The sequence below is a fragment of the Alligator mississippiensis genome, chromosome 11 (assembly GCF_030867095.1).
Source record: "Alligator mississippiensis isolate rAllMis1 chromosome 11, rAllMis1, whole genome shotgun sequence".
Taxonomy (NCBI): Eukaryota; Metazoa; Chordata; order Crocodylia; family Alligatoridae; genus Alligator; species Alligator mississippiensis.
The window spans coordinates 30,682,206-30,710,197 of NC_081834.1; the positions used below are offsets into that span (position 1 = coordinate 30,682,206).

The following is a 27,992-nucleotide window of genomic DNA, read 5'->3' on the forward strand; positions in this document are numbered from 1 at the left end:
AAGATTGCAAAAACAGAAGATACCCAATGCAAAACATAATGACTAGGGGTTTGCAAAATGGGCTGTATTCATTCAGTTTGGATTTGGATTCAGCTCGAATCAGGGACAGTGAGTCAATTCATTGATTGTGCTTCTGGTCCACTTCTGGGTCTGCTGCCAAGTGCGTTGGGGAGCCCCCCACACTCCTGTAGGATGCTCCACCTGCCCCACCATGCAGCATTCATGAGCTGCGCCTGGTACCTAGAGGTATATAGAAAAAATATTTAAAGCTGTGTCTATGGCCGAATTGCTGAATCTCTCTGAATCGATTCAGAGAGTTTAAAGGGTCTCCTGATTTGATTTGGCTTTGGAGATTCGGGTGCTGAATCAGGCCAAATCTCCGCCGAATCAAAGCTTCGCACAGCCCTAATAACAACAAAGCCTGTGAGATCTATCTTAGAATGAGCAGCTATTCATATTTAAGCAGGTAAAGAATAAAAGAGACAGGGTGTACAGCAGCTTTTCCTGTGAAAGAAGATTGTCAACCTTAGGAAGCAAGCTTTATGAGGTAAAGTTGAAAGAACTAAAGTTATATACAGTGGAGAAAAAAAAGACTGTGTTGTGGTTTGATAACAGTCTTCAAATACCTGAAGGGTGATTATAGAGAAGGTAGAGATGGGTTTTTCTTGGCAGCCATAGGGGACACAGGTAAGAGCAATGGCCTCAAGTTGCAGCAGAGGAAATGTAGGTTGGAGATTAAGAGAAACTTTCTGACCCTGAGCATAGTCAAGCACTGAAACAGCCCACCTAGAGGAGCTAGAGAATCTCCAGCCCTGGAAATTTTCAAGAAGGTCAGAAAGACCTTTGGCTGGGATGGTTTAGTCAGGGACGATCCTGCCTTGAGCAGGGAGCTGGACTTGATGACCATCTGAGGCCTACTTTCCTATGAACCTTCAAAATCACCAGCTAGGGGTAGCTCGGTTTAAGATACGGTGTGAACGGCTAACAGATTCAGATTTTTGAAAGGCAACAGCAGTAACTGGCCACCTGATCAAAGTCAACTCAGCATTGAAATGACTCCAAATCAGCTAAAGGACACAATGAACTGGAAAGAGAAGTAAGGGGAGATTTTAACTAGCTGGGACTGGAGTGCTGTCTGTTTATTTACCGGGCCAATTTCATCCGTGGTAAAAGCTCCTTTAAAGGCAGTCAAGTTACAGCAAGGAAGGCTGGACTAATCAGTAGAAAAGGAAGGATACAAGAATGATTAGGGAGACAGCAATGAATTTCTCAATGTTAAACTGACTATGAACATCACGTATACCCATAACACCTCCACCCCCATAAATTCATAATCACAGTAACATTGCTGATATTGGAAGCAGAAGTAGAGATTATGAGCTTTGCATTTATGCCAGCTACACTGATGTGAGTCAGGAATAGCTCTGTTGAAGCCCAGAGTGCTAGACTGGTAGAAGGGTGAAGTAAGGACATCATCATCACCCACTGTGGATGGCTAAAGCAGAGTGAGGGAAAAAGGATATATTAGGACTTTTGGCCTTCTGTCCAGTAACTTCAGAGAGTAATATGCTATATTCTGCTCTGAAAGGGTATGTAAGCTTTCTTCCCTCCTCTTCCCCAGTCACATATATTCACTATATCTCCTACAATACACAACATTTTGCAACTCTCCCACCAGGTTATGTCATCAGAACCCTTCAAACAGTAACAGTGTCTGGCATAGAGTTCCCTGGCTTCCCCTCATGCCTCTCAAGAACATCTTTATTTTTTATTACTCTCATGACTATTATTTCTCAGTGGGCTGATGTTGCCTTCCTGTTTAAAATCCCTGTCAATGTTAATAACAATGAATTTCCCATGGCTCTCCTGCTGTTTCCTAAGGCTTTCAGAGTTGTAACTTGAACAGACCATATACAACATGGACTGTGGAAAGGAAATGGGTTGGTAGTAGATAATCAACTTTCCCACTAACACAGAAAATGACCATAATGCCAGGGCCATCATTCATTTAAGTGAATTTCATTAACTAGGCTTGTGGCAAAAAATTATCTCCAGCACTTTCCCATCCAGCCATTTCTTGCCAGCTCAAAACCACCAATGATGAGAAAGCCCTTAAAAGTTACCTAGTAGCAAAAATCATACATTTTGGTAATGTGGACCTTGTTTGTTTGCTTGCCATTTTATTTCCCCTCCCTTATTTCATATTAACATTCTATGCTTCCTCTCTTCACATGCTTTTCTCTTGGTGAGGCTCTTTAAAACGGCTGCAAAGGGGGAGGGATTGCCATGGTCATGAAAGCTTCATTTTGCAGAATGTGTCTGCCAGGTCCTACTGTCTGTCTCTTTCCAGGGGTGTAGTATCTCCAAGGTCCAGGTTTGCTTTTATTTCTTGTGCCTGTGCAATCCTGACAGCAGAGGTTATCTCCAGCAGTCTTGACTGAAGAAAAATTTACATCCTTTTGTTACTGCCATGAGGTCTACATACAAGCTCTTTCTCCTTGCAGTGGTTTCCTTTTCTTTTAATGGTGAGTGGTCCTTTTTCTCCGGTACAGTTTACAGACAATGATAGCTTTCAGGAGATGGGAGAAAGGAATGCATTATGGATTTTAGACTGCCTCCAACTTCTAAGGCTGTAGTTTATAGACTTAAAAAAGCAACCTATGAGATCTGTTTTTATAGTGTTGCTTTTATCTTGTTTTTATTAATGAAAGCAGTATGTAGGAATGGTAAAAGTGGATGTAGTGTACTAAAGACAGTAGAAAATTAATATTGCTAAAGAATGTTCCTGTAGATGTTCCCAGGTTCCTCTGTGATGGGCTAGAAATGGGACTGTGTTTCGCAAGACTGTGAATAGTAAGGAAAGTGTGATGTGAAAACTGCTTCAAATTAGGTACGACAAGGATCCAACCCCTGTTTCTACAATTATAAGACAAATATTGATTCATGCTTTCTGATCTATGTATTTTGCAAAGTTCTCACTAGTTATTTGACAAACAATATTTAAATAGCATTTAAAATAAGTTAAACTATGTCAATATAAGTCAGAGAACTCAAGCATATACTACAAATGTTTACAATAACCTGCCAGTGTTTTCATATACAGCATTTAGTCAACATATACAATAAGGCAGCAGCATTAGCTTAGTAATGTTATTATGTACGCAACTCTGCTTCCCAAATGACTAACTTTCCCTTTTCATCATTATTTATTTACTTATGCATGCAGTATTTGCTTACTTAATTAAATTCAGTAAATGTAACTTTAAAAAAATCTGTTTTAAAGCATGTCAATTGAGAAGTGAGGCCTAATTTAAATGAAACCAGTAGGAAAACAGGTTTTTAATCTCTTTGAATATTTGCAATTTCTTTGTATTAACTTCTGCTTGCAAATTAAAACAAACTTTAAAACAAGGAACTAAGAGATGTCATTTCTATTGCAACGGCATTAAAAACTACAGCACTCTACAGGGAACCATATTACCATGGTTTAAGTTACATAAATAAATAATTTTACTTGGCGTATTTTAAGAAGTAATAATTATATCAGTAAATAATTTAAGAGGAGAAGATGGAGAATTCTTATTGTTGGATCCTGCTTGCTCTTTCCTAACTGAAAGGATAGTTTGGCAGGTTACCATCATCCACTTAGTGATTTTGCAGAGGGAAAGAAGAAAAAAAAGTGACACTACACATGGAGCAACACAACAGTTCTAAATGTGACTTGACATTGGTTTAAACCAAAGTCAAGGGGAAGAAAAGGAAATGTGATTAGGTTCACATCTGCAGTTTAGAAGATGATCACAAGATACTCAGCTGTATTTGTAAACTTTACTCCAGTCTGTGGAAACAGAGCCAAAGCGTATTTTATCAGGATCAACCATTTTAAAAGGGACCAACCATTGAAAGTGGTGAGTAACTGTTTCAGTCACAATTTACAGTTTTACTTACAACATTTAGAGAACCTCTGCATTGAAGTTTTAATAAAATGTTGTGTTTCTTTTAGCATGAGATTCAGAACAAAAATGGAAGTCATTTGTGATAACCCCTAAGAAACAGAAAGAAACTTGAAGTTGAAATGTCTACTGTAAGTTACATGACTATTTAATTTTTCCTTCATTATACTGTAGCATATGTATAGTGTGTCCACTGGACACATGACAATTAGTACCAACTGAAGATTCAGCCTGTGTGTTTTTCCCCATGTCTGTTTTCTGTGTGTGAAAATAATATATATCCCTTTTCTAACGGTTGCCATCAGGTGTCTAAAACCATCAATTTGCTCAAATGCAAATTTTGGGCAATCATTGCTTAACTGGAAAATATCATCCAAGAAGCACATTCCCCACCCCTTTTAACACCCCTCCCTCCTAAAGACCTTTGAAACCATTGCCTTGACATTGTGAAACACACACACAAGATATTTACAATCAACTTGTGCACATGGCTATTTTATGGTTCTTAAGTGTCATCCAACTGATGCAGTTTAGTAAATAGACAGCAAATTATGAAAATGATTCCCATGCAGAAAATGTTTCTCTTATTTACACAGTGAGAATCTCTATGCCAGTACACTGCTGACCTCTAGTGGCATTGTAGATGTCCATCTAAATGATGATAAAATGTCATTTAAAGATAGAGATGAATGGTAGGGCTATGCAAAGCTTCGGTCCCTGATTCGATTTGGCAGAGATTCAGCCCAATTTGGTGGCCAAATCTCCGAATTCAAATTGAATCACAGGACCCTGTAATCTCCCCAAATCAAATTGGAACCCTCCAAATCAATCTGGAGAGATTCAGAAAGATTCAGAGATTCGGACACAGAGACAGCTTTTAATGTTTTTTCTACATACCTCTAGGTAGCAGGGGCTCATGAATGTTGTGATGCTGGGGCTCATGGAGTGTCCCACAGGAGCACAGGGGGCTCCCCAGTGTGCTCGGCAGCAGACCCGGGAATGGACCAGAAGTACTTCTGCTCCACTTACAAGTCCACCGGGGAGTGTGCTGGGGGCCTCCCCTCACCCTCCCCAGCTCAGCAACTGGTGCCTCCTGGATCAGGAGGGCACCCAGGGTCCCCCTGCAGCCGATTGTCAAGGGGGGGGGTGCAGGGGCCTCCCATGCATGCTCCCTGGCAGACCCGGAAGTGTACTGGAAGTACTTCCCACTTCCAGGTTCACTGCCGAGCATGTGGAGGGCCCCCCTGCACTCCTGTGGGACGTTCCATCCACCCCAGCATCACAGCAATCATGAGTTTGGCTGGTACCTTGAGGTATGTAGAAAAAACTGTTAAAGCTGTGTCTGTGTCCAAATTGCTGATTCTCTGAATCAGCATCAAATCTTCAGATTCAGATTTGAACAAATCGAATCAGGGACAGTGATCCAAATCAACTAATCGAATCACTGTCCCTGATTCAGGCCGAATCCAAATCGAATAGGGCCCGCTTCTCACACCCCTAATGAATGGATATTTCATGAAAGAATCATTTGCCCTAGGAACAATTTCCCTTTTCTTGGCTCATGACTTGTCCAAGAGCAGATGGTGGTTTCTTAGATGCTTATGTTATTTGAAAATATCTAACAATTTCTGCAAATAATTCATGCTGTGCAATTCATTTCTGTATAGTTTGTTGCAAGTACTCAATGCTGAAAGTATGAGCTATTCTGATTGAGCACCTATGTCCACATAGTTTATTTTGATTTCCTGTTGTATAAGCAATAATTACTGAAGTGAGACTTCTGAAGATTCGGCCCTAAATTCAAAATATACATTCTGCAAATATTTTGCATTGCTCACTTACCATTGCTGTTTGATACTCCATTTGCTAAAGTCTCACAGAGCAGGTTATAACAAGTGGTAAGGACAGGGGGGCAATTTTTAATTAAAAGAAACAACAACCCAGAACACTAGTTTGAAAGTTTTCAGAAAGGACTTTGGTCTATGGTCATTATTATTTTTTAAGTCCTATTTATATAATAACACTAATTAAACATATCCTCAACATGGGGAGAAGAGCACACAGGCTTCAAGGTATTGTAAGGAGTGAATGTCTAAAACTCAGTGCTCCCAAAACAATTTGTGGCATTGTTTTTTAATACGGATTTGAACTTCAGACATAAGCCATTTCTTTCTGAAGTATTTGAAGATACAAGATACAACATAAAATGTACACTCTGTACCATATTCTGGGTACAATCCTGTGCTATTAAAATCAGTGAGAAGCTTGCCATTGACTTCAATGGGAGCAGGAATAGGTCACCTGGAACAAAGTGACAACTTCCACTGCTATACGCTAAGTTTATTTCCTATATTCTACCTATGCTGAGGTTTCCATCCTGTCCTGCTGGTAGTAATGTACCTAAAGCTGCTTTCCAGTTAATATGTATGGTTGGTCAATATATACTGTGGGCACAGTAAATTAGTCTCTTTCTCATCTATAGTCCTAACCCAAATAATACAAATGCCTGATTTTTTAGTCTACCAGCCAAGCTGAAAAATTAGGGAAAAAATATTTGCAATACAAAATAAATATCTTCATTTCTTACTGAGTTTATTAAAAATAATAAGCTAAAGAAACGTTTCAAATGTTGTTTAAATAAAATAGTAAACCATTTCATTTTGAAAATGTTGAAATTAAATGTTTATCTTTTTGGATTTTTTTTTATGGCTTTTTCTTCAGCTGAAACAAATTTGCCTGCATCAAAATGGATTTATGAAATATTTTAAATAGACTCAAATTTTAACTTTTAGTGAAAAAAAGTTTTATCTAAAATACTTCACTCGTTTCTACCCAACCTTGCTAAATGACACTTGGAAAAAAATGTGGTAGTGCTGGAATGAGGTTGGCTTGTATAAAGGCTTGTATAAAATGTGGCTGTCTTCCACCACAAAACCACCACACAACAGGTATTCCTTGCTCAGCAGCACAAGATGGAGGTAATAGATGTGGACGGAGGCAGCAGAGATGTTGCAGAAAAGAACTGAAGTGTTAATTCAGCAAACGACTTCATTTAAAATAAATATAAATTTTAAAAAGTCTCAAATAATTCTCAGGAGAGAAGATCTGCATGACATCATTCTAGAAACGTACATGGTTTCTGTCTTGTTACTCAGCGTTAATGGCAGTGCACTGGGTCAGAGTTTCCTTCTCCAGAGCTGGGTATGAGTACAGGGACAAAGGCAGCTATAAGCCAAGTTTGTGCATTGCAACTCACAGGGCTACAAGGGACCAGTTTGGCTCTGGTGTAATTTAGAGCAGACTAATGGCTAATCTCAATCATACAGCACAGGGATCACTAGGGAACAGGCACTACAGCCCATCCCATATGTCAGTTGTACCATGTGAGGATTCTTACAATCCAGTAGAATTATAGCTGTTAATATAGGGCAGCTTTACAACCCCTTTGAAGTGTCAGAGCAGCACCTTATCACAATCAAGATCTGGGTGTTCATGTCTGTCACATGTTAGAAATTCACCAAGGCAATGGTTGCAGAACAGAAAAATTACCCTGAAACCAGCCAGTACTCAGATTAGTCACAGAACAATAGACTTGGTGGAGTTTTTCACTGCAGGGCTTTGTGAACAGCTAGTAACATGGAGTTATTAATAATGAGGAAAGGAGGCAACATCAAAAAGCTTTCTGCCATTCAAAATAAAGAACGGTGTTCTCTGTATAGGATGGAGTGTGATCTTAGTGGTTGGAACCAGGCAGTTTTGATAGGTGGAAATAGCCTGCTGGCTTCTCTTGTTCCCGACTCTCTGTCCCCTTGACTAAGGCATATAGGGCAGTGTTTCTCAACCTTTAAAGTAGCAAGTACCCCCTAGCTTCTGAAAATTTTAATAAGTACCCCAACACTCAATTTTCCAGGGGATTTTACATTTACAGACTAATGTGCGCCATATGTTGGAAGAAGGGCTGTGTATATTATATGACGGACATTATATGACGGACATCTGGTCTGGTGTGAGTAGGGTTGCCACCTTTTACACCGGGGTGCACAACTCAAGTAAGTAACTGGGCTAAAGGTGATGTTGGCCAAAGCTAGGAGAGCTGAACCAGCCAAATTATTACTGGGGAATTTAAAGCACCGCACACCAAATTATTTGCCATAGTTTTGAAAGGAACAGAGGGCGAGAGAGTGTTGGGGTGCTCACGTACCCCCTGCCTGTGTCTTGCTTACCACCAGGGGTACACATCACAGGTTGAGAAACTATGATATAGGGCATATCTCTACCACTCAGTGTACAGTGCTGCTCTACAAGTTTATGTGAACCAGAAGTAGTAGTGGTGTGGCCACCATAATATGGTAGTGCATGCATGTTCAGGTAGGCTCTGCCTCTACTGCCTTAGGTGTATCTGGTTCTCATTTAGGTTTTTTGGGAGTTCTACTCAGTTGAAATGTATGATACAAATGCAACACTTCATCATCAGCCTTACTATTCTATTACTATTCTTTGTCTTCCCAGAAAGAAATTGATTGCTAGAGCATGCAACTCAGCCCTTAAAGAGAGAAACAGAAATAGTCAAGGCTCATCACTTCAACAAGAAAAAAATTGTGTGCTTGTCCCCAAATAATTTATGTCAAGTGTAAGAACAGCATAGACAAGGAAGATATGTCTTTACAATGGAATGGTATAGCCATAATTCCTTATGCTTCTCCTTCCTTCACAGGAGACAGGAAAAGCAGTGGAAGATCCACACTTTCTAGAGGAGAACAATTTCACACCTCATCACTGTAAACCTGACGGTTGGCACAACAGGCACTGGAGTGATGGATGGATGATCTGCTGTGCACTAATTATTTTTATTGTAGGTTTTCCACCAAACATTTTGGGAGACTAGAGAGTGGTTGCCTTCAATTGCGCCACTGCTTTAACTGAGCCTGAGACAAGCAGGAATACACTCCCAGCTCAAAATGTTATCATTTACATTAGTTTTGACTGGAAAAGCTTTAAACTCTGTTATCCTCATATTATGAATTCCTGTGGAAATGAATATTGTGAGAGAGAGAAAATAAATACATTTTCCTACCTGATTGCTGCTTCTTCGTAAGTTCTTGCCATGAACAAATCCATCACACCTGAGAGCCTTTCAGATCTAGAGAGCACAGAACATACTTTAAGTGATCAATTTAACAAAGAATCCTTTGAGGAGGTCAGGCCTTTCTAGGTTTTAATCAAGCAAGAGGTTAAATTACAGTGTTTTCAAGGAAATCTCTTGTTTGTAAAGTCAATCCTAAAGGAGCCCGCCTACACAGAGGGAAGTGCTAGCAAATGTGTTGGGTGTCATTCTCATTTCAGAACCCTCTGCTCTTCATGCTGTGGGCTCAATAAAAATATTACGAGAAAGGATATGCTGCCAGCACTTACATTTGGGGGCTCACAGGCTCTGTAGTACTAAGCTCTAGGACAGTGCTTCTCAAAATGGTAGTCCGCAGACTGGTGCCAGTCTGCGAGCCACCGGTCGCCAGTCCACAGCGAGTTGCCAGGAAAGAAAGAAATATATTTTCAGAAGCATAACACTGGTATGTCATAATGCCACAGTTTGTACGTTCCAACACTTCAGGTGACATCACGTTGTGCAAGGTGAGGAAAGAGAAAGAAACAGCCGGTAGTGCTGTTACACGCAGTTGCTGCCATCGGCTGAACCGGGCACTGGTCCCTGGCCCACTGGAAAAAAAATTGCTGGTCCGCCACATCAGATAGTTTGAGAAGCACTGCTCTAGGACACTGACAGATGTGCAGCTCCCTGCTCTAACTCATATTCACAGAAAGCACCGTGAGTTAAAGCTGCCCCACCAACTGAACAAATGTCCACTGTTGGGTATGGGTGCTGGGAAGGTGAACTGAGCTCTATTTTGGAGCTGATGCAGGAGCTGCCTGTCTGCAACCTCTCTCCCCTAGCACACACCACCACCTCAGCTCCAGTGCTGTCTGTAGGATGGGAGGGGGGAGAAAGGAGTGAAGGGAACTCTAGCCTGGGGTTTGCCTGGCCTGAGCTGGAGTGGGTGAGGCGGGTGGATTGGAGCTTCCCCCCACCCCCAAGATGGGGGTTCCAGTCCACTCAGCCCCCCCAGATCAGGCTGGACAAGCCCCAGTCAGTAGCTACTTCCCTGTCCCTTCCTGTAGTTAGCACAGGGGGCAGGGCTGGGTTGTACCAAGCCCACCCCTATTAGGGTAGGGACAGACAAAAGTTAAATGAAGGTGCACCACTTTGAAAGACCTTCAGCTGAACCTTCATTGCATAAGCATTAATGTGTCACATGATGGGGCACTTTTAAAGCACTCTACAACTGTGCACTTCTGTCAGGGCATGGATATAAAGCACTTTCAAGGGGCCAATAGCAGGACAGATATCACTTCTGTCAGCATCTCTGGTGTCCAGTTTAAGTGTTAATTTCAGGATCCAAATGTAAACTGGTATTCCTAATTTAAATGCCCACATTTTCATCTCATTTACAGCATAAGCGGTGGAGGGAAATATTATTTGGGAGGGGGCTGAGCCCTGTCTGACCCCTGCCCCTCCCTCCTGCAGGGCTATTGTAGGGCTGGCATGTGCTGGTGCTGTACGCAACGGCAGAGGAGTGGCTGTGCCAAGCAGTGACAGGTGCTGTGGGACGGCAGTGCTGTGGTGCTGCTTCTGTTGCCAGCCACTGCAAAAAGTTGTGGGGGGCTAAGCCCCGTTAGTCCCGGCCTTCCACTGCCTATGCCTTACAGTACTAGAAATACACTATCTTCTAAGGAGTTACAAGGTAATTCTACTATTCTTCCTCTCCTTAAATTCAGAGAAAACTTTCTTTTTCTTAGAACCCTGTAAAAGAGTCCTATTTGCTGGACAAAACAAAACAAAAATGTATATTTTTAAAATCTCATGGAAAGTACACTGTAGCCTATCTGAACATTTCTGGCTACACCAACAGCTGCTGAGAACTGCAATGCTTGAGATTACAAAGCCACTGTAGGCTGAAAGGATATTGTGCATCACTCTACCATAGCCCATCAGGTTGGTAAAACAGGCTCCCAGTCATGGAAAGAACACTACCCTAAAAAAAGATTATTTTCCTCCTAGGGGTCATACCAATCTGTCTAGGAAGGATAATGTTTTTTGCTGAAAAAAAAAGATGGTGAGTGCAGAATGTGACATTTCTTCTCCTTTCTCTGTCATGAAATTTTACAAAAATCTCTTTGCACAATTAAAAATGTACAGTGTGAAAACTTGGCATTTGTTCAGCTTTCTCTTCTAACATAGCACAAGCAACTTAGCAATTGTTTAATCTTTATTCATGGAAAATGTCAGCAAGTTAACTGAAAATGAGAGGCTCTGTAAGCATGTGTTGAAGTGTAAAGTACATGGGATGCGTGTACACTTCTATAATGCACTGTACAAATTATGTTGTCAGTACCATGCTATATACTGGTTCATAATAGAAATCAAGAAAACCTAGCATTTACTGGAGGCACAAAATCTTCCTCAAAATCTGAACAGCACCTTCACAAAAGTGAGGAAGTTTGGTTGTCTAGCTCCTACTTTTTGCTATGTCTTCCCACTTTTTGGTTTCAATGAAAGCAGAAACAACAAGATTTTTAAAGCTTGATAAAACCCAGATATAGAAAGCTCATGAAGATGTATGTTCCCAAGAGATCTCTAGCTTCGTTCAGATTCAGGCCAGGTATCAATTCAGAGATTCACAGAAACCTTTGGAAGTTTGTGTGATACAAATAATTTGTGTCTGCCCATCGCTGGGTCTTATGGTAGACAACTATGTATAAAACCATGTTGACTTAACACACCCCAAATGCAAAATACCTGTAACACCTACTTTTTTTACTTCATATAACTGTTTTGCAATGACTAGGATTTATGAGTATTGGGAAAATGGGCATGAAGGGGGTAAGTGGAGAAAATGTTACCTACATTCAGAGCTGCCTCATTTGGAAGAGGAAAACATTACTGTTATTTCTCTCTCCAGAATCTGTTCCCATTCACATCAATGTCAGTCTAGAGTGACTCCTTTTACATTGGTCAATGGTATCTCACCAAGTTAGTGCAAATGCTTTATATTTGCTATTATTAGCCAGGCATGGAATTTGTACCTAACGTGAATTTCCTGTCTCCTGTAAATTTGTACCTAATGTGAATCTCCTGTCTCCCGTAAAGGAATTTTATTCTTGAGGGGAAGCACTGGCATCTCTGAACATTTAGGACCAAATCTGTTCTAAGTTACTTCAATGGAGTCATTAGATTTACTATAGATATACAATAGAGTAACTTAGACAAATAGATTCATAGATTCATAGATTCATAGATGTTAGGGTCGGAAGGGACCTCAATAGATCATCAAGTCCGACCCCCTGCATAAGCAGGAAAGAGTGCTGGGTCTAAATGACCCCAGCTAGATACTCGTCTAACCTCCTTTTGAAGACCCCCAGGGTAGGGGAGAGCACCACCTCCCTTGGGAGCCCGTTCCAGACCTTGGCCACTCGAACTGTGAAGAAGTTCTTCCTAATGTCCAGTCTAAATCTGCTCTCTGCTAGCTTGTGGCCATTGTTTCTTGTAACCCCCGGGGGCGCCTTGGTGAATAAATCCTCACCAATTCCCTTCTGTGCCCCCGTGATGAACTTATAGGCAGCCACAAGGTCGCCTCTCAACCTTCTCTTGCGGAGGCTGAAAAGGTCCAGTTTCTCTAGTCTGTCCTCGTAGGGCTTGGTCTGCAGGCCCTTGACCATACGAGTTGCCCTTCGCTGTACCCTCTCCAGGTTATCCGCATCCTTCTTGAAGTGCGGCGCCCAGAATTGCACGCAGTACTCCAACTGCGGTCTGACCAACGCCCTATAGAGGGGAAGTATCACCTCCCTGGACCTATTTGTCATGCATCTGCTGATGCACGATAAAGTGCCATTGGCTTTTCTGATGGCTTCGTCACACTGCCGGCTCATGTTCATCTTGGAGTCCACTAGGACTCCAAGATCCCTTTCCACCTCCGTGCCACCCAACAGGTCATTCCCTAGGCTGTAGGTGTGCTGGACATTTTTCCTCCCTAGGTGCAGCACTTTGCATTTCTCCTTGTTGAACTGCATCCTGTTGTTTTCTGCCCACTTGTCCAGCCTATCCAGGTCTGCCTGCAGCTGTTCCCTGCCCTCCGGCGTGTCCACTTCTCCCCATAGCTTTGTGTCATCTGCAAACTTGGACAGAGTACATTTCACTCCCACGTAATAAAATTAATTACGTAAGGGTAAAATTAATTACGTAAGGGTAAAATAAATTTACCCTTTAATTTTCTATAATGTAATCAACAATAGTTTGCAAAAGGCAGTGGTGGAGACTTGAACAACACAAGCAGGAGTAAAATGATAGGTGGTTCTGTGCCTAAAACTATTTCACTTGGTGAGAAATGATCTGTGTTTCTTGATAACCTGGGCTACATCAGACAGTATATTGGCAAGTCACATAAATCCTCAAACTTAAGTGTTAACAGTGTGACTAGTCCATAACTCTCAGTTGTTGTTTCCAGAAGGCCTCCATTTGAATTTGTGCCTCCAGTAAAACACTTGGAAATTGTGTTGGCTGTGAGCAAGTTCTCTAACCATTTAAAAAAAAAAATCTTTCACAATTTATTCCCAGGCCTCCCCCTTCACAGATCAGACTATAGTATTATACAAGTGCTTGGAATTCTTCTTTCAGCTGCCATGACAAGGTAAGAAGATTTTCAAAGACACAAATGGAAGGTAAGCACCTGCTTTCCTTTTAAATCTTTGAAAATCTACTTCTAAGTCTGCTTCCAGTTTCTAGTTTATACCACACCACCTGGAGTGCCTCTTCATTTTGATACAGCACTAAAAAAGAAAGGGTTTCTGGTTTCAGTGTGAAAAACAAAAGGCTAATATGCCTTGATTTATACCCTGACTTCAGCCAGAGGGAATTTCACACAAAAGGTGCACAATAAACCAATATCCCTTTTGCTTCACATTAAAAATTAGGGTCCTTCAAAAATCAAGGGTCCTCATTATTTCATTTGAATAGGATTTCTGTGCTGCTGTGCTCCCGGCATAATCTAATTCCATCCCAATTCTGTGGTCTTGTTCTGTTTTGTTTTATAGGAAGCAAGGCAGCAGATGCTGAAGAGAAGCTAATGAACCACCTATTAAGCTCTGAGAGGTATAATAACTTAATTCGCCCAGCAATCAACTCCTCCCAGTTGGTATCTATACAGCTACAAGTTTCTTTGGCACAGCTAATCAGCGTGGTAAGTTTAAACAGGCTGCACATTTTCATATTTTACTATTGTTACACAACACTGTGTAAACAATATATATATTCTTAGTACCACTAGGCCTCTATATACATAATAATTATCAATGGTCAGAACACGCATGTGTTTTAGGCTAGGTACAGATATTCAAAAAGCCCAAGGCAGAATTAATCTAAGTTACGCTGTCTTCTGTAAGTGGCATAGTTTAGATCAGTAGTGAACCGAACACACATTTGTCCTTTGTGGGGGTGGAAGGGGGAGGGAAAAAATCTTAGACTGGATTCTGCCATTTTTAAACCAGTCTGTGTGTGCTGATCTTCTGTTCTGTTATGAGTATAGACCAGTTTCTGTTCACTTATACCAGTAAAAGTGTAATGTCTGTACCTAGCCTTAATGTCTACTCTTGCATCAGTCAATATTTGGAATATATCACTATAACTTTCAGTCAGGCAAAAGGAGATTTATTGATGGCTAGATTTTAAAATACAGAAAAAACAAAAAAGCCTGATCCCAGATGATTATAGCTACTAGAATTTCACCAACTTGAAAAAAGCTGCAGTGATTTACACCAGAGGAGAATTTTCATAGAATGCATAAGTAACGGTGAATCACATTTCTGTTTACAGTCAGAAAATAAGACTGAATAGTCTGAGTATCAGAGAGCCAGCCAAATGCTCCAAGTCTTGCTGTGGTCCAGGATGAATCACTTAGGTCTATATCAATCCCTATTTCAGACAGTGTGTACATCCTCAAACATCTCCAGATTGCATTTAGGCTTGCTCCTTTCTTACCCTGCTCCTTTAGGCATAGTCTAAATTAAAACAAAAGAGAAGTGATTGTTGGTAAACCTAAGCTAGCTAATACATTGGAACGTACCAGCCTGAATGCTCTACAAACGCTTGTTCCTCGAACCCAAAAGGCAAACTACAAGCCCAAGAGTGTCCAGAGTAGTATGTATATATACATTAGCTGATTCAAATCAATTCACAATGATTTACATGAAGTTAAAAAGCTTTTTGTGTACATTAACACTAAGGCCACATTTACACTGTTAAAATGTTAAAATTCTGATGCAAAGAAGCCAGGTGTAGATTAAGCCTGTGTTCAGTGATTGAGGTAAACCCTAAAGGGAGAGCCTAGCATTTCCTTTGACCTGTTAACACATTGAAACATGTTTTTTTCTCAATATAGGGCTGGTCTTAGGGAACAGAGCAGAGGGAGGATCTGCTACTGCTCATAGGTAGACTTCATGAAAGAACAAAGTACTGTAGGGAACTATTTAGAGGAGCTGGACAAAGACAAGTCCGTGGGGCTGGATGGTTTGCACCTACAGGTGCTGAGGAATTTGGCTGATGAGATTGCAGAGCCATTGGCCATCATCTTTGAAAACTCATAGCTATCAGGAGAGGTCCCAGATGATTGGAAAAGGGCAAACATACTGCCCATATTTAAGAAAGGGAAAAAAGAGGATCCAGGCTCACTTCACCTCATCCAATCAGCCTCACCTCATCTAGCATCTCCCTATGAGAAAGATCCAGGTGAAATGAGAGAACACTAGACCAACTGACTAATGCAGCACCAACTCAGGCTCAGGACAAGGGAAGGGGTAGGCTGATTTCCCAGCTGCATGATAAAGAGATGATAAAAGGAAGATTGAGTAAGAAAAATAAGGAAATTATAATGTTTAATGTATGCTTATATGAATTCTAGGAACTTGCATAATATAGCCGATTTGTAGAGATAAATAGAACAACTACTGAGACAAGTCCCACACCAGGACGATGTCTGGGAACTTAAAATCCACTTGGCAATATTTATAAGAATAATATTATGTATCTTAATTTGTTTAGTTTATCTTTATATTTTTGGACTTTTACAGGCATCTTATCTCAAAAGCAGCTCTGCTTTCTGCAGTTGCCCTGCAGGTCTCTGGCAACATCTAAGGATAATGCAATTTCCTTTCCGTCCCTCTGTTCCATGCACTCTTTTTACCCTAGCTGCCAAGCCAACTCACAAGATGACAATCAATGCAATTTGAGAGATATCATTCTGAAGTAGCTAGATTGATTTACAAAGGACACTCCCCTATTTCTACAAGGTTTGTCTGTGGATTTAGAGCTGGCCCAAGGTGCCGAGCTATGAAAACCTCTGTTTATGTACCAGACAGGTACAGTTGACCCAGGAAGGCAAGCTTCCACTAATGAGCCTCAACCCACATGGAAGAACCCTTTCTAGAAGTAAAAGACCCAGCAAGATTTCATGTCCATTAGAGCTCTGCCTTCTTGTTGAGACTGCCCTCCACAGTGTACATTACAGCCATGTACTGGCTTTAAAGAACCATACTGAGACTTATTTTAGACAGCACAGCATCATCAACTATTAGTCACTATTTACTTGGGCTGGATTTGAGCCAGCAAACGAGGAGTATAAGAATCTATAATCCAAAGACAGCCTCCTGCATGTTCATTTTTGTTACTCTTTACTGCTTGGAATATCCTTCAGCTTGGAAATAGAATTTCACATCTAAAAATCTCTTGATTTTTCCATTTGGTGAATATTGCTTTCTATTTCAGACAATTATCCCCATAAACATCATACTAACTAAACAGACAGGGTGCCATTTTGTTACCTGTCCTTGTGGTATACAAGCATCACTAATAAGACCCTCAGAAATGAGCTCTGGCACCCAGATCTGGTATTTAATTGCATCTGATAAGCCAAAAGCAGGTCTGATATTTTTTGTCCCTGGCTATACAAATTTGGTGACTTTTTAAAAAAATCAGTAAAGGAATTATAGATTTTTAAGAGTTCTTTAGAATCTGGATGTTACTTCACATCATTTTTATATAGGACAATATTTAGGGGGTCAGCTATTGGATAGTGGCTATACCTTGGTGGTTTTGCACAGACTTCAGTATTCCAAAAGGGTAATTCTGGTCTTCCCTCAGGCTTCTTATTTTTTCCATCAGCCGTATAGTTAAGGTTGTTGTTGTTTCTGGATCATCAGGGCAGGTATTTTTTGACATTGTTGAAATAATGCAATAATTAGTTTTGCTGCTAAGATTTTTCTAAGTCTCATGAATATGCCAGAGTTTATAAGACATCAGGACTCCAACTTTAATACAAATCATTTTGTATAACTTACACATCCTCCATCAATCTTATGTCAACTGCAAATGTTACCAGCTATTACTTTATTTTTCTTCCAAATTGTTGATAGAAATATTGAACAACATAGGGCTACAAACAGATCCCTGCAGGAACCCACCAGAACCACCCCCAAAGGATGATGATTCCCCATTTATAATTTTATATGTTTGAAAGGAACTGTATAGTGGTATGAAACAGCATGTCACATTTTATGTAATTACTATAATACAGTGATAGAGTTGTGCATCTTAGTAATATACCAGTAGACACAGAAAGATTTCTACACTTATAAAAGGTTGGATTAACATATGTATTAAATCAATGTAAGCTCCCAGGAGTTAGAACTAGTCTTGAAAGCCCAATGAATACATCTGAATAATAAGAGTAACTTTTATACTGAAGCCTTTATAAATTATTTTCTTTGTCTTTAGAATGAACGTGAACAGATCATGACCACAAATGTCTGGCTAAACCAGGTAACCTTCCCAAAGCAATGCTACCTCAATCTGTTAACATGCTGTTTTCTTGCTATCAGTAGGTCCCAACTGGCCAAAAAATAATTGACATCACCATTGTGTGATTCTTCCTTTAGGAATGGACTGACTATCGTTTGGCATGGACACCTTCTGACTACGAAGGCATAAATAAGCTAAGGATACCTGCTAAACATATTTGGCTGCCAGACATTGTACTTTACAATAAGTAAGTCTTGATTTAATATACATCTATATCTATATAGCTGCAGAGACATTCAGCAGACACAAGGTCTATCACCTTAATAAGAAAAGCATTGAGCTCTATACCTCTGCAGAGAAAAAACACTTAATATAAGCTTAGCAAAATATTTAAATTAATATTTTATATGGTTAAAATGAAAACTCTTCAAGAAAAATATGTATTCATGACACCTTGGATAACAGTGGACGAATAACCTTATATTTGAACAAACCTTTGTGATTAAAAATCTAACTAGCATTCTATAACAGGAAACTTCTTATGGCAATGGTTTTGAAGTCTGAGATGTCTCAGAATTAAAATGTAGATTGCTTAATTTTGCTACTCCTGAAATCAGTTAACAAGACCTCCACTGGCTCCTAGCAGAGAAGAATCATACCTCAGATGTTCAACTAATACACAGTGGAGAGTCTCAAAGCACAAGGGAATGCAGTGAGGAAAAAATAAAAATCTGTGAACATTTATTTCAAATGTTCATTTTGAAGTTTTGTGGAGCAATCAAAGTGCATTTGATGCTCAAGGTTATAAAATAAACATGTGTAACACAGCATGAGAAGAACAGAAGAGCGTGAAATGGAAATGCAGGCACAGTCATGCATGAATAGGGAAAAAAATCTCTTGCTCAGAGAAGGACAAAATGACTGGATCTGAACAGATATTTAGCCTACAACAACAGAACTTAATACATTTAGTCTTGAAAAACCACAAAACAAACCTTGCATTTCATGTTTTTCCCTGTTTCTACTCCCCAAAAGCCTTCTATGAGGTAGATTTTAGTTGTTTTGTTGGGAAGATGGGTTTTTACATGATAAAGGGCTCAACTAACTCGGAAACAATGCTGTTAAGGCTACCATACGTTACAGTTAGCCACTTAAGCACCTGGCAAGGCCTTAGGCAAACCGTATTAAACATTCCTTTTGAAGATTAAGAGAGGGCAGACAACTAATTGTTCTAAGCAGCAAGTCAGCCAATAACAACGGGACATTGTGGAACAGCTTATGGTCCTGGAGTGACTCAACAGATCTACAGAAAAAAAACAAACACAAATCGTGCATCTGATAAGTGCGAGATGGGAAAGCACATGGCCCTGAAGCAGAAAAACTTTCATCTGTTATTTATATTACATTTGTACCTCAAGGCCCAACTTAGACTGGAAACCTTTTTTGGTATGAGACAGACACTGCCACAAAGAGCCACCTATCTAAACACAGAACACAGTTGGAAAAGGAAAGCAGGTGTACATGACTTAGGCCTGGCCTAGGTCACACAGCAGGTCAGTCAGTGGCAGAGCTAGGAGTACAACCATGGTCTCCTGAGTCCAAGAGCCTTTCCCCACAGGCCAGTAGCTTATTAACTATGTGGCCAACATGGAGAAGAAAAAGACCATTTGAATTATATAAGGGTTTCTTTAGTGATGAATATTGGTTGATTGGCAATATGTTGAAGACCCCTGTGCTGCTACTTGTAATCCATCGAAGTTTAGTGGTATTGAGACATAGAGATGTCTGGATCTGGCTGTGGTTTAGTTAGCTATCTGAAAAAGTTTTCATGATTTTAGTTCAGGTCTTGTACCTGGGGTTGTTAGTCTGTCACCTTTCAGATAACTGATTGGGAGTTAAAAAATGGGCACTCACAGCATAGATGCACAGAGCCAGGGCTATTGTTTAAAACTGAGAAGAAACTTCTCAGTAACTTCTTCAAAGTGCTTTTATCAGTAGAAGGAATCCATTATGCATATATGTAAACATCACAGGGCAAATATTCTGCTCACTTATACCCATGATGAAATTATCTGAGGCTATGCACAGACATCCGGGGAGATTAGGGGAAGGATAGATCAAGTTAAAAATGGCTACCTGATCTAAGGTAAGTCAGGATGGGGGCTGCGGACTAGCAGGGCTGGGGGCCTGGAGGGATCAGGGGAGCAAGTGGGGTCCAAGGGGGGGGGGCGTAGAGTCTGGGAGGGTTTGGCAAGATCAGAAGGGCTCATGGAGTCTCTGGGGTGGCTGGGGGGGAGATGGGAGGGGCTCTCCCCCCTGGGAACAGGGGCTATGTTTTGCCCTCTGATCTTGACAAGCCTAAACTAACAACCCTCCCAGAAAACCAACCACCCATCCCTCCTCCCACACCCACCCCAACTTACTTCCTCAGCTCCTGGCATTCAACAAATACTGGTGAAACCAGCATTGGGAGTGGCTTGCAGGATGAGGGGTTTGCCAGGCTGGGGGCGGGGAGGTTGTCCATTTGGGGTGGTGCCAATGACTGGATTTTCCCAGCACCATGGCTGGGCTGGAACTGTACTGTTCAGTTAGATCAGTCTCACTGGACCCAATCTAAGTTGGACTACCTCAGAGGTATGGTTAACTTAGATTGAGTCATCCATTTTCAGACTGATCTAACTGTCCTGAATTTCTGTACAGTTTGCACTTAGATTGACCTAACTAGGGATCTAAAGGCATCTTTACACATGCTCTGGGGAAAGGGGAGGGTGCTTTAAATTAGAGGGGCTCTCAGGAGCCGCTCTATTTAAAGCACCGGCAGCATCTTGTGTATTCAGCATCCCACACTTCAAAATGGTGACAAGCACATTAACTAAAGCTCCTTCTATGAGCTTTAGTTAGAGCGCCCCTGCAACTATTTTGAAGTACAGGGATGCTGAATATATGGGACAATGAGGTTGCTAGAGCATGCTAATTAGCACGCACTTGCAGATTCAATTAGTTGAGTCTGCTCTGATGTGTTCTAATTAGAACATGTTGGAGCAGGCATTGGGCACGTGTACAGGTACCCTAAGTGCTAGATCTTCACCTGGGTGAACTAAGTTAGATCAGAGGGCCATTTTGAATTAATATTTTAAATTTTTTATGTGGTCTAACCTCCTCAAACATCTGCATGCACCCTGAAAGATCCTGTGATGAGATATAGCCTTTACATAATATATAATTTTTATTATGGTCCATATTTAAACATTAAAAAAGAGGAAAACTATACAAAAGTGAAGAGCACAATAGTCCAGACATGTTCTCTTCCATTTTTGCTCTCTTCTAACTCTAAAATATGACTAACCTGCTTTATTAAGAGTTACCTACTCAAGATGTTGTTCATGTGCTTCTTTTTTACTAAAAACTAAGGTGATAAATAGTTGCTCCTTCTAGTCTGACGGTGTCCTCAATAGCAGCATTAGTCAAATTTAGAAGTAAATACTATTTAAGCTAGTATTGCCTTAAGGATAACCCCAGACAACCCATCTGCATTTTACCAGCTATATTCTTCTATCATCAGTTCAACATTCCCCCTTTACCCCGCCCTCCAATCTGCCTCACATCTATTGTCTTCCACCCCATTGATCCTCACTGCCACACATTTGCATTTTCACAGACCTGCATTTTGGCTTCTATTCTACCCAGGAAAGCACACCATTCACCAGACTCTCCCTACACCTGAAGAAGGGTGTTTGTGCCCAAAAGCTTGCAAAGAACAATTTTTCCCAACTATTTAGCTGGGCTAATAAAAGATATCACGTCTACCCAAAGAACCTTGCCTGTCTTAAAAAAGGACACAATTAAGCAAAATAAACTAAGGTTTAGTGAAAGAGATTGTTAAAATAACTCTATCAGGATAATTACACTTTCAAGAATATTTATTTGCTGTCATGCCCTATTGCACTGCTATCTCTACACAAATCATAAGCTAAGCAGTATTCAAGCTGTAAAGGGAAGGCTGACTGGTTTAAGAAATGGGGGTCAGTTGGTCATTTGGCAAGATTCTTTTCAGTAAACCAGCAACCCACCAAGAGGGAGGAAGACAGTATTTTTTAGGAAGTTCAATCTTTTAACTAAGACACAAACCCAAGGCCATTTGTGGGCACTAAAAATCCTGTGGCATTCTCTTTGTAAGAGGAGGAGCAATAAACACAGCATCCTGACTAAATTATAACTCATGTAATTACATTTCTTTGCCTACATTCTCCCTCTATTTTCAACTAAGCATAAAACTCATTTTCATTTCCTGATTTAAAACCTTTAGTAGTGTTGCTGGGAGCCATTAAATAATGGCTGTGTTCCAAACCAAGGACAGCTGCATTTCAGCAATGGCTGATTTCATCTTTGCTAGCCCTTAGCGATATAGTGGTGCTCAGGTAAATTAATTAATGTTTGAAAAGTGCTCTGTGCTCATGGAGGAAACAAGCTACAGATGTGCAAATTCGCTGATCATCATTAACATTATTACTTCTACCTAAATATTGGAGAAAATATTAATACTTTAGGTTAAGAAAATGTATTAAAATGTAATTGTCAGGTTTTAAACCATTAGAAACAGTTAAATTTCAGTCACCATTCGACTATAAAAACTTTTGCAGTAATTGTGCCATGATTCTGGATTCAGCAGAGGGGGCTGAGAATCCAGGAGATTGTCTTTCTCTGAGTTTTGAACCTAGATTCTACCCTATGCAGTCTCTTTCTTCTTTTTCTTTCCCATTTCTACAGTGCGGATGGCACATATGAAGTCTCCCTGTATACAAATGCAATTGTAAAGAACAATGGAAGCATTTGCTGGTTGCCACCAGCCATCTACAAGAGTGCCTGCAAGATTGAGGTGAAGCATTTTCCATTTGATCAACAAAACTGCACATTAAAATTCCGGTCTTGGACATATGATCACACAGAGATTGATATGGTACTTAAAACATCCATGGCAAGCATGGATGACTTTACACCCAGTGGAGAGTGGGACATTATAGCACTCCCTGGAAGAAGAACTGTAAACCCCTTGGATCCAAATTATGTTGATGTGACATATGATTTTATTATTAAAAGAAAACCTCTTTTTTATACCATCAACCTTATCATTCCTTGTGTGCTAATTACATTCTTGGCCATCCTGGTGTTCTACTTGCCTTCTGACTGCGGTGAAAAGATGACCTTATGCATATCTGTACTGCTTGCTTTGACTGTGTTCTTACTGCTGATCTCCAAAATTGTCCCTCCAACGTCACTGGATGTTCCATTGATTGGAAAGTATCTGATGTTTACAATGGTATTAGTGACATTCTCAATAGTTACCAGTGTCTGCGTACTAAATGTCCATCACAGATCTCCCAGTACGCACACTATGCCCCCATGGGTAAAGCTGATTTTCCTTGAGAGACTTCCAACATACCTGTTCATGAGGCGCCCAGAGAATAATTCTGCAAGGCAAAGGTTATGCAGTCGCAGAAAGACTAGATCTGAGAACCTGTGCGCTGATCCAGCCGACCTGTATAAGAGCTCCACCTATTTTGTGAACACTGCCTCTGCCAAAAAGTATGATCTGAAAATGACAGAGAATCCTGACAACATCAGTAGCCATCGAGATTTCAGGTTGCGATCTTCAACAAAGTTTTCTCCTGAAGTCCAAGAAGCAATCGAGGGGGTCAGTTTTATAGCAGACCACATGAAAAGTGATGACAATGACCAGAGTGTAAGTAAAAGGAGAAATAATTCAATTTTTCCAAGGTTGTTATGTTTTACTTGATGTTTTAAATATCTGTGTCCTTCTTCAAAAAAAAGGAAAGAAAAATCCATCCAACCAACCTTAATTTTAAGGCTACCCAGAGAGGTAGTAGAATCTCCATCCTGGAGGTCTAAGACCCAGCTAGACAAAGCCTTGGATAGGATGATCTAGTTGGGGATGGTCCTGGTTTGAGCAGAGAGTTGGACTAGATGACATCCTCCAGTCCCTTCCAACCCTAATTTTCTATTATTCTTACACACACACACATACACACACACACACACACACACACACGCTAGCAAATTGCCTGTCAAAAAAGATGGCGGGGGAATGGCAGGGACAGAGCCCAGCGTTCGGCTCTGCGGCCCTACTGCCCCCGTGTTCATCTGGCCCCTCCCTCCTCAGGCCTGACCCTGTTTCCCCACCAGTGGTTCGGGTCCGGGCCCACTCCCCCCTTTTACCCTCCCTGCAGTGCACCTGACCTCATTTCCCCCTTGCCATAGACCCCACTGCTTTGGAGCTGGGCCTGTTCCCCCCACCCTCGTCTAGGCTGCTTTGGGTCTGGGGCTGGGGCCACTCTCCTCACCCCACCACTGCTGCGGGTCTGACCCTGTTCTGCCCCCCTGCCGCTGCTCCGACCCCATTCCCTGCCACCGCCGCCCCCTCTCCCAGTCCCCTCTGTCCCTGCCATCTTGGCAGCGCTCCTCCACACTGCCTGCTGCTGGCTGAAACACCCTTGGAGCACTCTGATTGGCTGCTGAGACAGCCAATCAGAGTGTGAATAAAGCATTATGGACAGACAGACTAAGGGTTTATATATATTAGGGCTGTACCAAACTTCAGTAGGCAATTTGATTCACAGGAGATTCAACCCGATTCAGAGACCAAATCTCCAAATCCAAATCAAATCAAATCAGGAGACCAATTTAATTTGAAGCATCTGAATAGATTCAGAAAAGATTTAACAATTTGGCCACAGGCTAAACAGGCAGCTGACACAGTGGGAAGGATTGGGGCTGAGGCTGGGACAAGCTGCACAGCTGGGGTGGGGGGCACGGGACTCGAGGAGGGGAGTGAGGGGAGCAAGGGATGCAGGCATGGCAGCACTCAGAACGGGGACCCGGGGGGGGAGGGGGGAGGGAGGGCAGGATCCGGGTGCAACTCACTCCGGGTGAAAGGAGGCAAGCAGCAGCAGGGAATAACCACTGCTCCCACAGCTTCTGCACCTGCATCACACCCCACCCCTGGCAAGCTCCTCTCCGGCTGGGCAAGCGGCAGCAGGGCAGAGCCCCCACTCTGAGTGCTGCCATGCCCGCATCCTACGCCCTCCCGCCCCCCTCCCCAAGTAATGTGCCCCCCAACCTTAGATGGGTGGTTTGTCCCAGCCCCACTCCCTCCCTCCCCCACACCCTTTCCCTCCTCCCTTCCCAACCCCAATAGACTTACCAGCTGGAGGCAGCCATGTCAGCTATATGTTTAGTCTATGGCCAAATCTCTGAAATGGTGCCAAATCTTTTGGATTTGATTTGGCTGAATCGAATCAGGACAGTGATTCAAATCTCCAAATTGAATCACTGTCCTCCAAATTGGCCGAATCCGAAGTGAATACTTGCCACTTCACACAGGCCTTATATATAATTTATTTCTTTATTTATGTATTAGTTTCTCATAAGTTATCACTGGGTGCATCTACGCAAGATGCTTTACTGTGTGCTGCAGATACAAGTGGTATACAGCAGCACAGTAAATTAGTGTGTTTAAATGCCCAGGTACACAGTGACGTCAGGATTAGTTTACTCTGTCTCAAATTGAGCCAGAGTAGACTCAGTTGCATGAATTGCATGTGTAGATGTGCCCACTGTTTACTAGAAGGAAATTTATAGAAAATGGGCTTGTGAATAGTCATTTGAAAAGAAAAAAGTGTCCTGAAAAGCACGGTGCCAGCCAGTCAGGAACCCCATCTCTACAAACAGCACATGTATTGCTCAGGGAAAGGGAAAAGAAGCAAACTGTTTTTATATCAGAGATGTGATAGCATGTCCAGCCCTCCAAATAGTATGCAGCAGTGAGATTTTTAACATTCAACCTCAGACTGGGGCAGGGAGGTGGGCAGCACATTCAAATGCTTTTTTCCTGTTGATTTTGGCAAGACTATAATGAAGCCCACAATAAAGGGAATGTCTGTAACTCAGCCTTGAGCAAAGCATGACTGGGCCTGGCCAGAGTGAGATTTACCTGAAAGTTGATCTACAAACAGTTTGTACACTGATTTAACTAAAGGGGGAAAGAAAATGACTTGGTTAAATTGCTGCAAACTCCTGTGAGCATACTGAGTGAATAAAGATTGCCCTATATCAATTAGTTCTCAAAGAGGTGAAACACCTATACATCCTGCTGCTGCTAACTGTGGCCATTCAGACCTTTCTAGCAAGAGTGAGGATGGAATGAAGATCCTCATACTGCAGAAGCTGACACTTATTTCACATGAGATGAATGTGACATTCCTTAGGCTAGTAGTAAATGCATACTTGAGCAGTTTTGCTTCCCTCTTATGCCTACAGATACACACACCATTCAACTTCATATAAATATTTATGGAATAATGTTTGGCAAAGTCCAAAGGTTCAGTGTTAAATCCAGATATGCACCTATGGCTGAAGAAACCTACCGTGACACCTATACATATTCCCTAGGTGACCTTGCTGTACCCCTACTTCCAATCTAGCCCTAGATCCTCAATTGCTGCTCTGTACTCCTTTCTCCTCTGCTGTTAATCAATCAATTTAGTACTTTTGGAAGCCTGGTTCCTTTTTTAGCTTCTGATCCAAGAAAGTCTTCTAGGATCTAGTCCTCCATCTATGTGATTTTTTTGTGTTTTTCAACTAAAGTGTTATTGGTCAATGTAAATAAGGAAGATGAGCTGTTAAATCTATGACATCAGAGGTAAGGTTATACAGACTGCAATAAATTTGATATAGGTGCAGGCTGTACTGTGCTGAAAAAGCAAAAGACAGGAAGTCTTGCAAGAGCTAGCACTGTATATTAAAGGATTTACAAAACCCCTGTTTCATTTGAGACTAAACAGAAATTGTCATGGGTATTTGCAAGCTAGAAATTAATGTAATGCCTTTTGCATGTAGGTCATCTGATATTAGGTAAAAAGCTCAGCTACATACCATTGTTTTCTAGGTTCTGAATTATAATCTCTGATTTTTTATTACTGTGACTGTCAGATAACAACTGTTCACATACCTACACTGTATGGCTAAAGTGGACATGTACTAAAGGGAAAACACACATAAATGGGATAGTACAAGGAATGAGATAACTGGGAAGTACTTGTAAGGCTATCAAGGGGAAGATGTTCTGTGTCATTAAGGTCAGTTACACAGGAAAAAACTGACAGTGTGTATAATATATGGGGAAAGCATGCGTGTGTGCATGCCTGCAATTTAAGAAATGTATGTAAGGACTGACCCTAAATTGACATGGATATGAAAACAATAATTGTTTTCCACTTTACTAAAATCAAAGCATACTGAGAATCAAGATCAGTTGCAGTGCTCTATTCATAATGGGGATGGACAATATTTACCACAATTAAACTGATATAATAATATCACCAAATTAAAATTCACAAACAAGAATTTACCTGACTAGATTATACCATAGGTCCATCAGACTAGCACCATGCATTTAGCTGCAGCCAGCACTTGATGCATCAGAGGAAGCTGAAAAATATTTCCAGGCCCTTCTAGAACTGTCTAGACAGTACAGAGAAAATTCCTTCCTGACCTGTGAAATGATTGTCTTGTAACCTGCCCTTGAGATTGCTATCCTCTTCTTTTTGCACACAAATAGCAAAGATTAAGTAGCAGCAAGAGAGAGGGAATTGAATATGACAAATTGCTAATTATCTTTAATTGGCTTTTTCTTCCAGGTCATTGAAGATTGGAAATATGTTGCCATGGTAGTGGACAGACTGTTTCTTTGGATATTTGTCTTTGTTTGTGTCCTGGGGACTGTTGGATTATTTCTCCAGCCACTTTTTCAAAACCACTCTGTTGCTGGAAACCCGTAATTCGCATTTAAAGTTGTCAAATGCTTACATAGATGCTGGCCCATGCTCTGCTTTCAGTTCCACATCAAATGAATGGCTCTGGGTTTAACTGAGAAGTAAGACAGTATTTGTCTTGTTGTGTTATGATGATAGAAAATATCCAAAAGACTATTTCTTTTTTAATTTAATTATTTTGGGGCAAAATTGGTGCTCTCAATCTGGTTAAACCCAAATTTTACTGAGAAAGGTGTTAATCTATTCAATCTAAGTCAGGCTACACAAGGATTATTAAAATGATATTGTACTTGG

The 27,992-nt window shown here is 41.1% G+C and overlaps 1 protein-coding gene and 1 long non-coding RNA gene across 3 annotated transcripts; both read left to right on the forward strand.

Annotated features, from left to right (window-relative positions):
• Positions 1-2,071: 2,071 nt before the first annotated feature.
• On the forward strand, positions 2,072-27,992 carry CHRNB4 (cholinergic receptor nicotinic beta 4 subunit). Of its 2 annotated transcripts, none has more exons than XM_019477693.2 (7): positions 2,072-2,148; positions 2,351-2,525; positions 14,094-14,239; positions 17,827-17,871; positions 17,988-18,097; positions 22,618-23,590; positions 27,564-27,992. In XM_019477693.2, the coding sequence occupies exons 2-7, from the start codon at positions 2,471-2,473 to the stop codon at positions 27,702-27,704; spliced, it is 1,470 nt and encodes a 489-aa protein (XP_019333238.1). In that variant the 5' UTR covers positions 2,072-2,148; positions 2,351-2,470; the 3' UTR covers positions 27,705-27,992. The 2 variants fall into 2 exon arrangements, with proteins under 2 accessions (XP_019333238.1, XP_014461433.1); XM_014605947.3 differs by lacking the exon at positions 2,072-2,148 and adding an exon at positions 2,157-2,245.
• LOC109280681 (uncharacterized) lies at positions 4,954-9,031 on the forward strand. The gene is made up of 2 exons (XR_002087085.2): positions 4,954-5,266; positions 8,668-9,031. It is a non-coding gene; the product is annotated as an uncharacterized LOC109280681 (long non-coding RNA).

Bases quoted from the DNA above. Each gene is read 5' to 3' on its own strand.
- CHRNB4 (XM_019477693.2), top strand. From the start codon at position 2,471: ATGAGGTCTACATACAAGCTCTTTCTCCTTGCAGTGGTTTCCTTTTCT. The intron at 2,526-14,093 runs GTGAGTGGTCCT...TTTGTTTTATAG, and splicing joins GGTTTCCTTTTCTTTTAATG to GAAGCAAGGCAGCAGATGCT. The intron at 17,872-17,987 runs GTAACCTTCCCA...TTCTTCCTTTAG, and splicing joins CAAATGTCTGGCTAAACCAG to GAATGGACTGACTATCGTTT.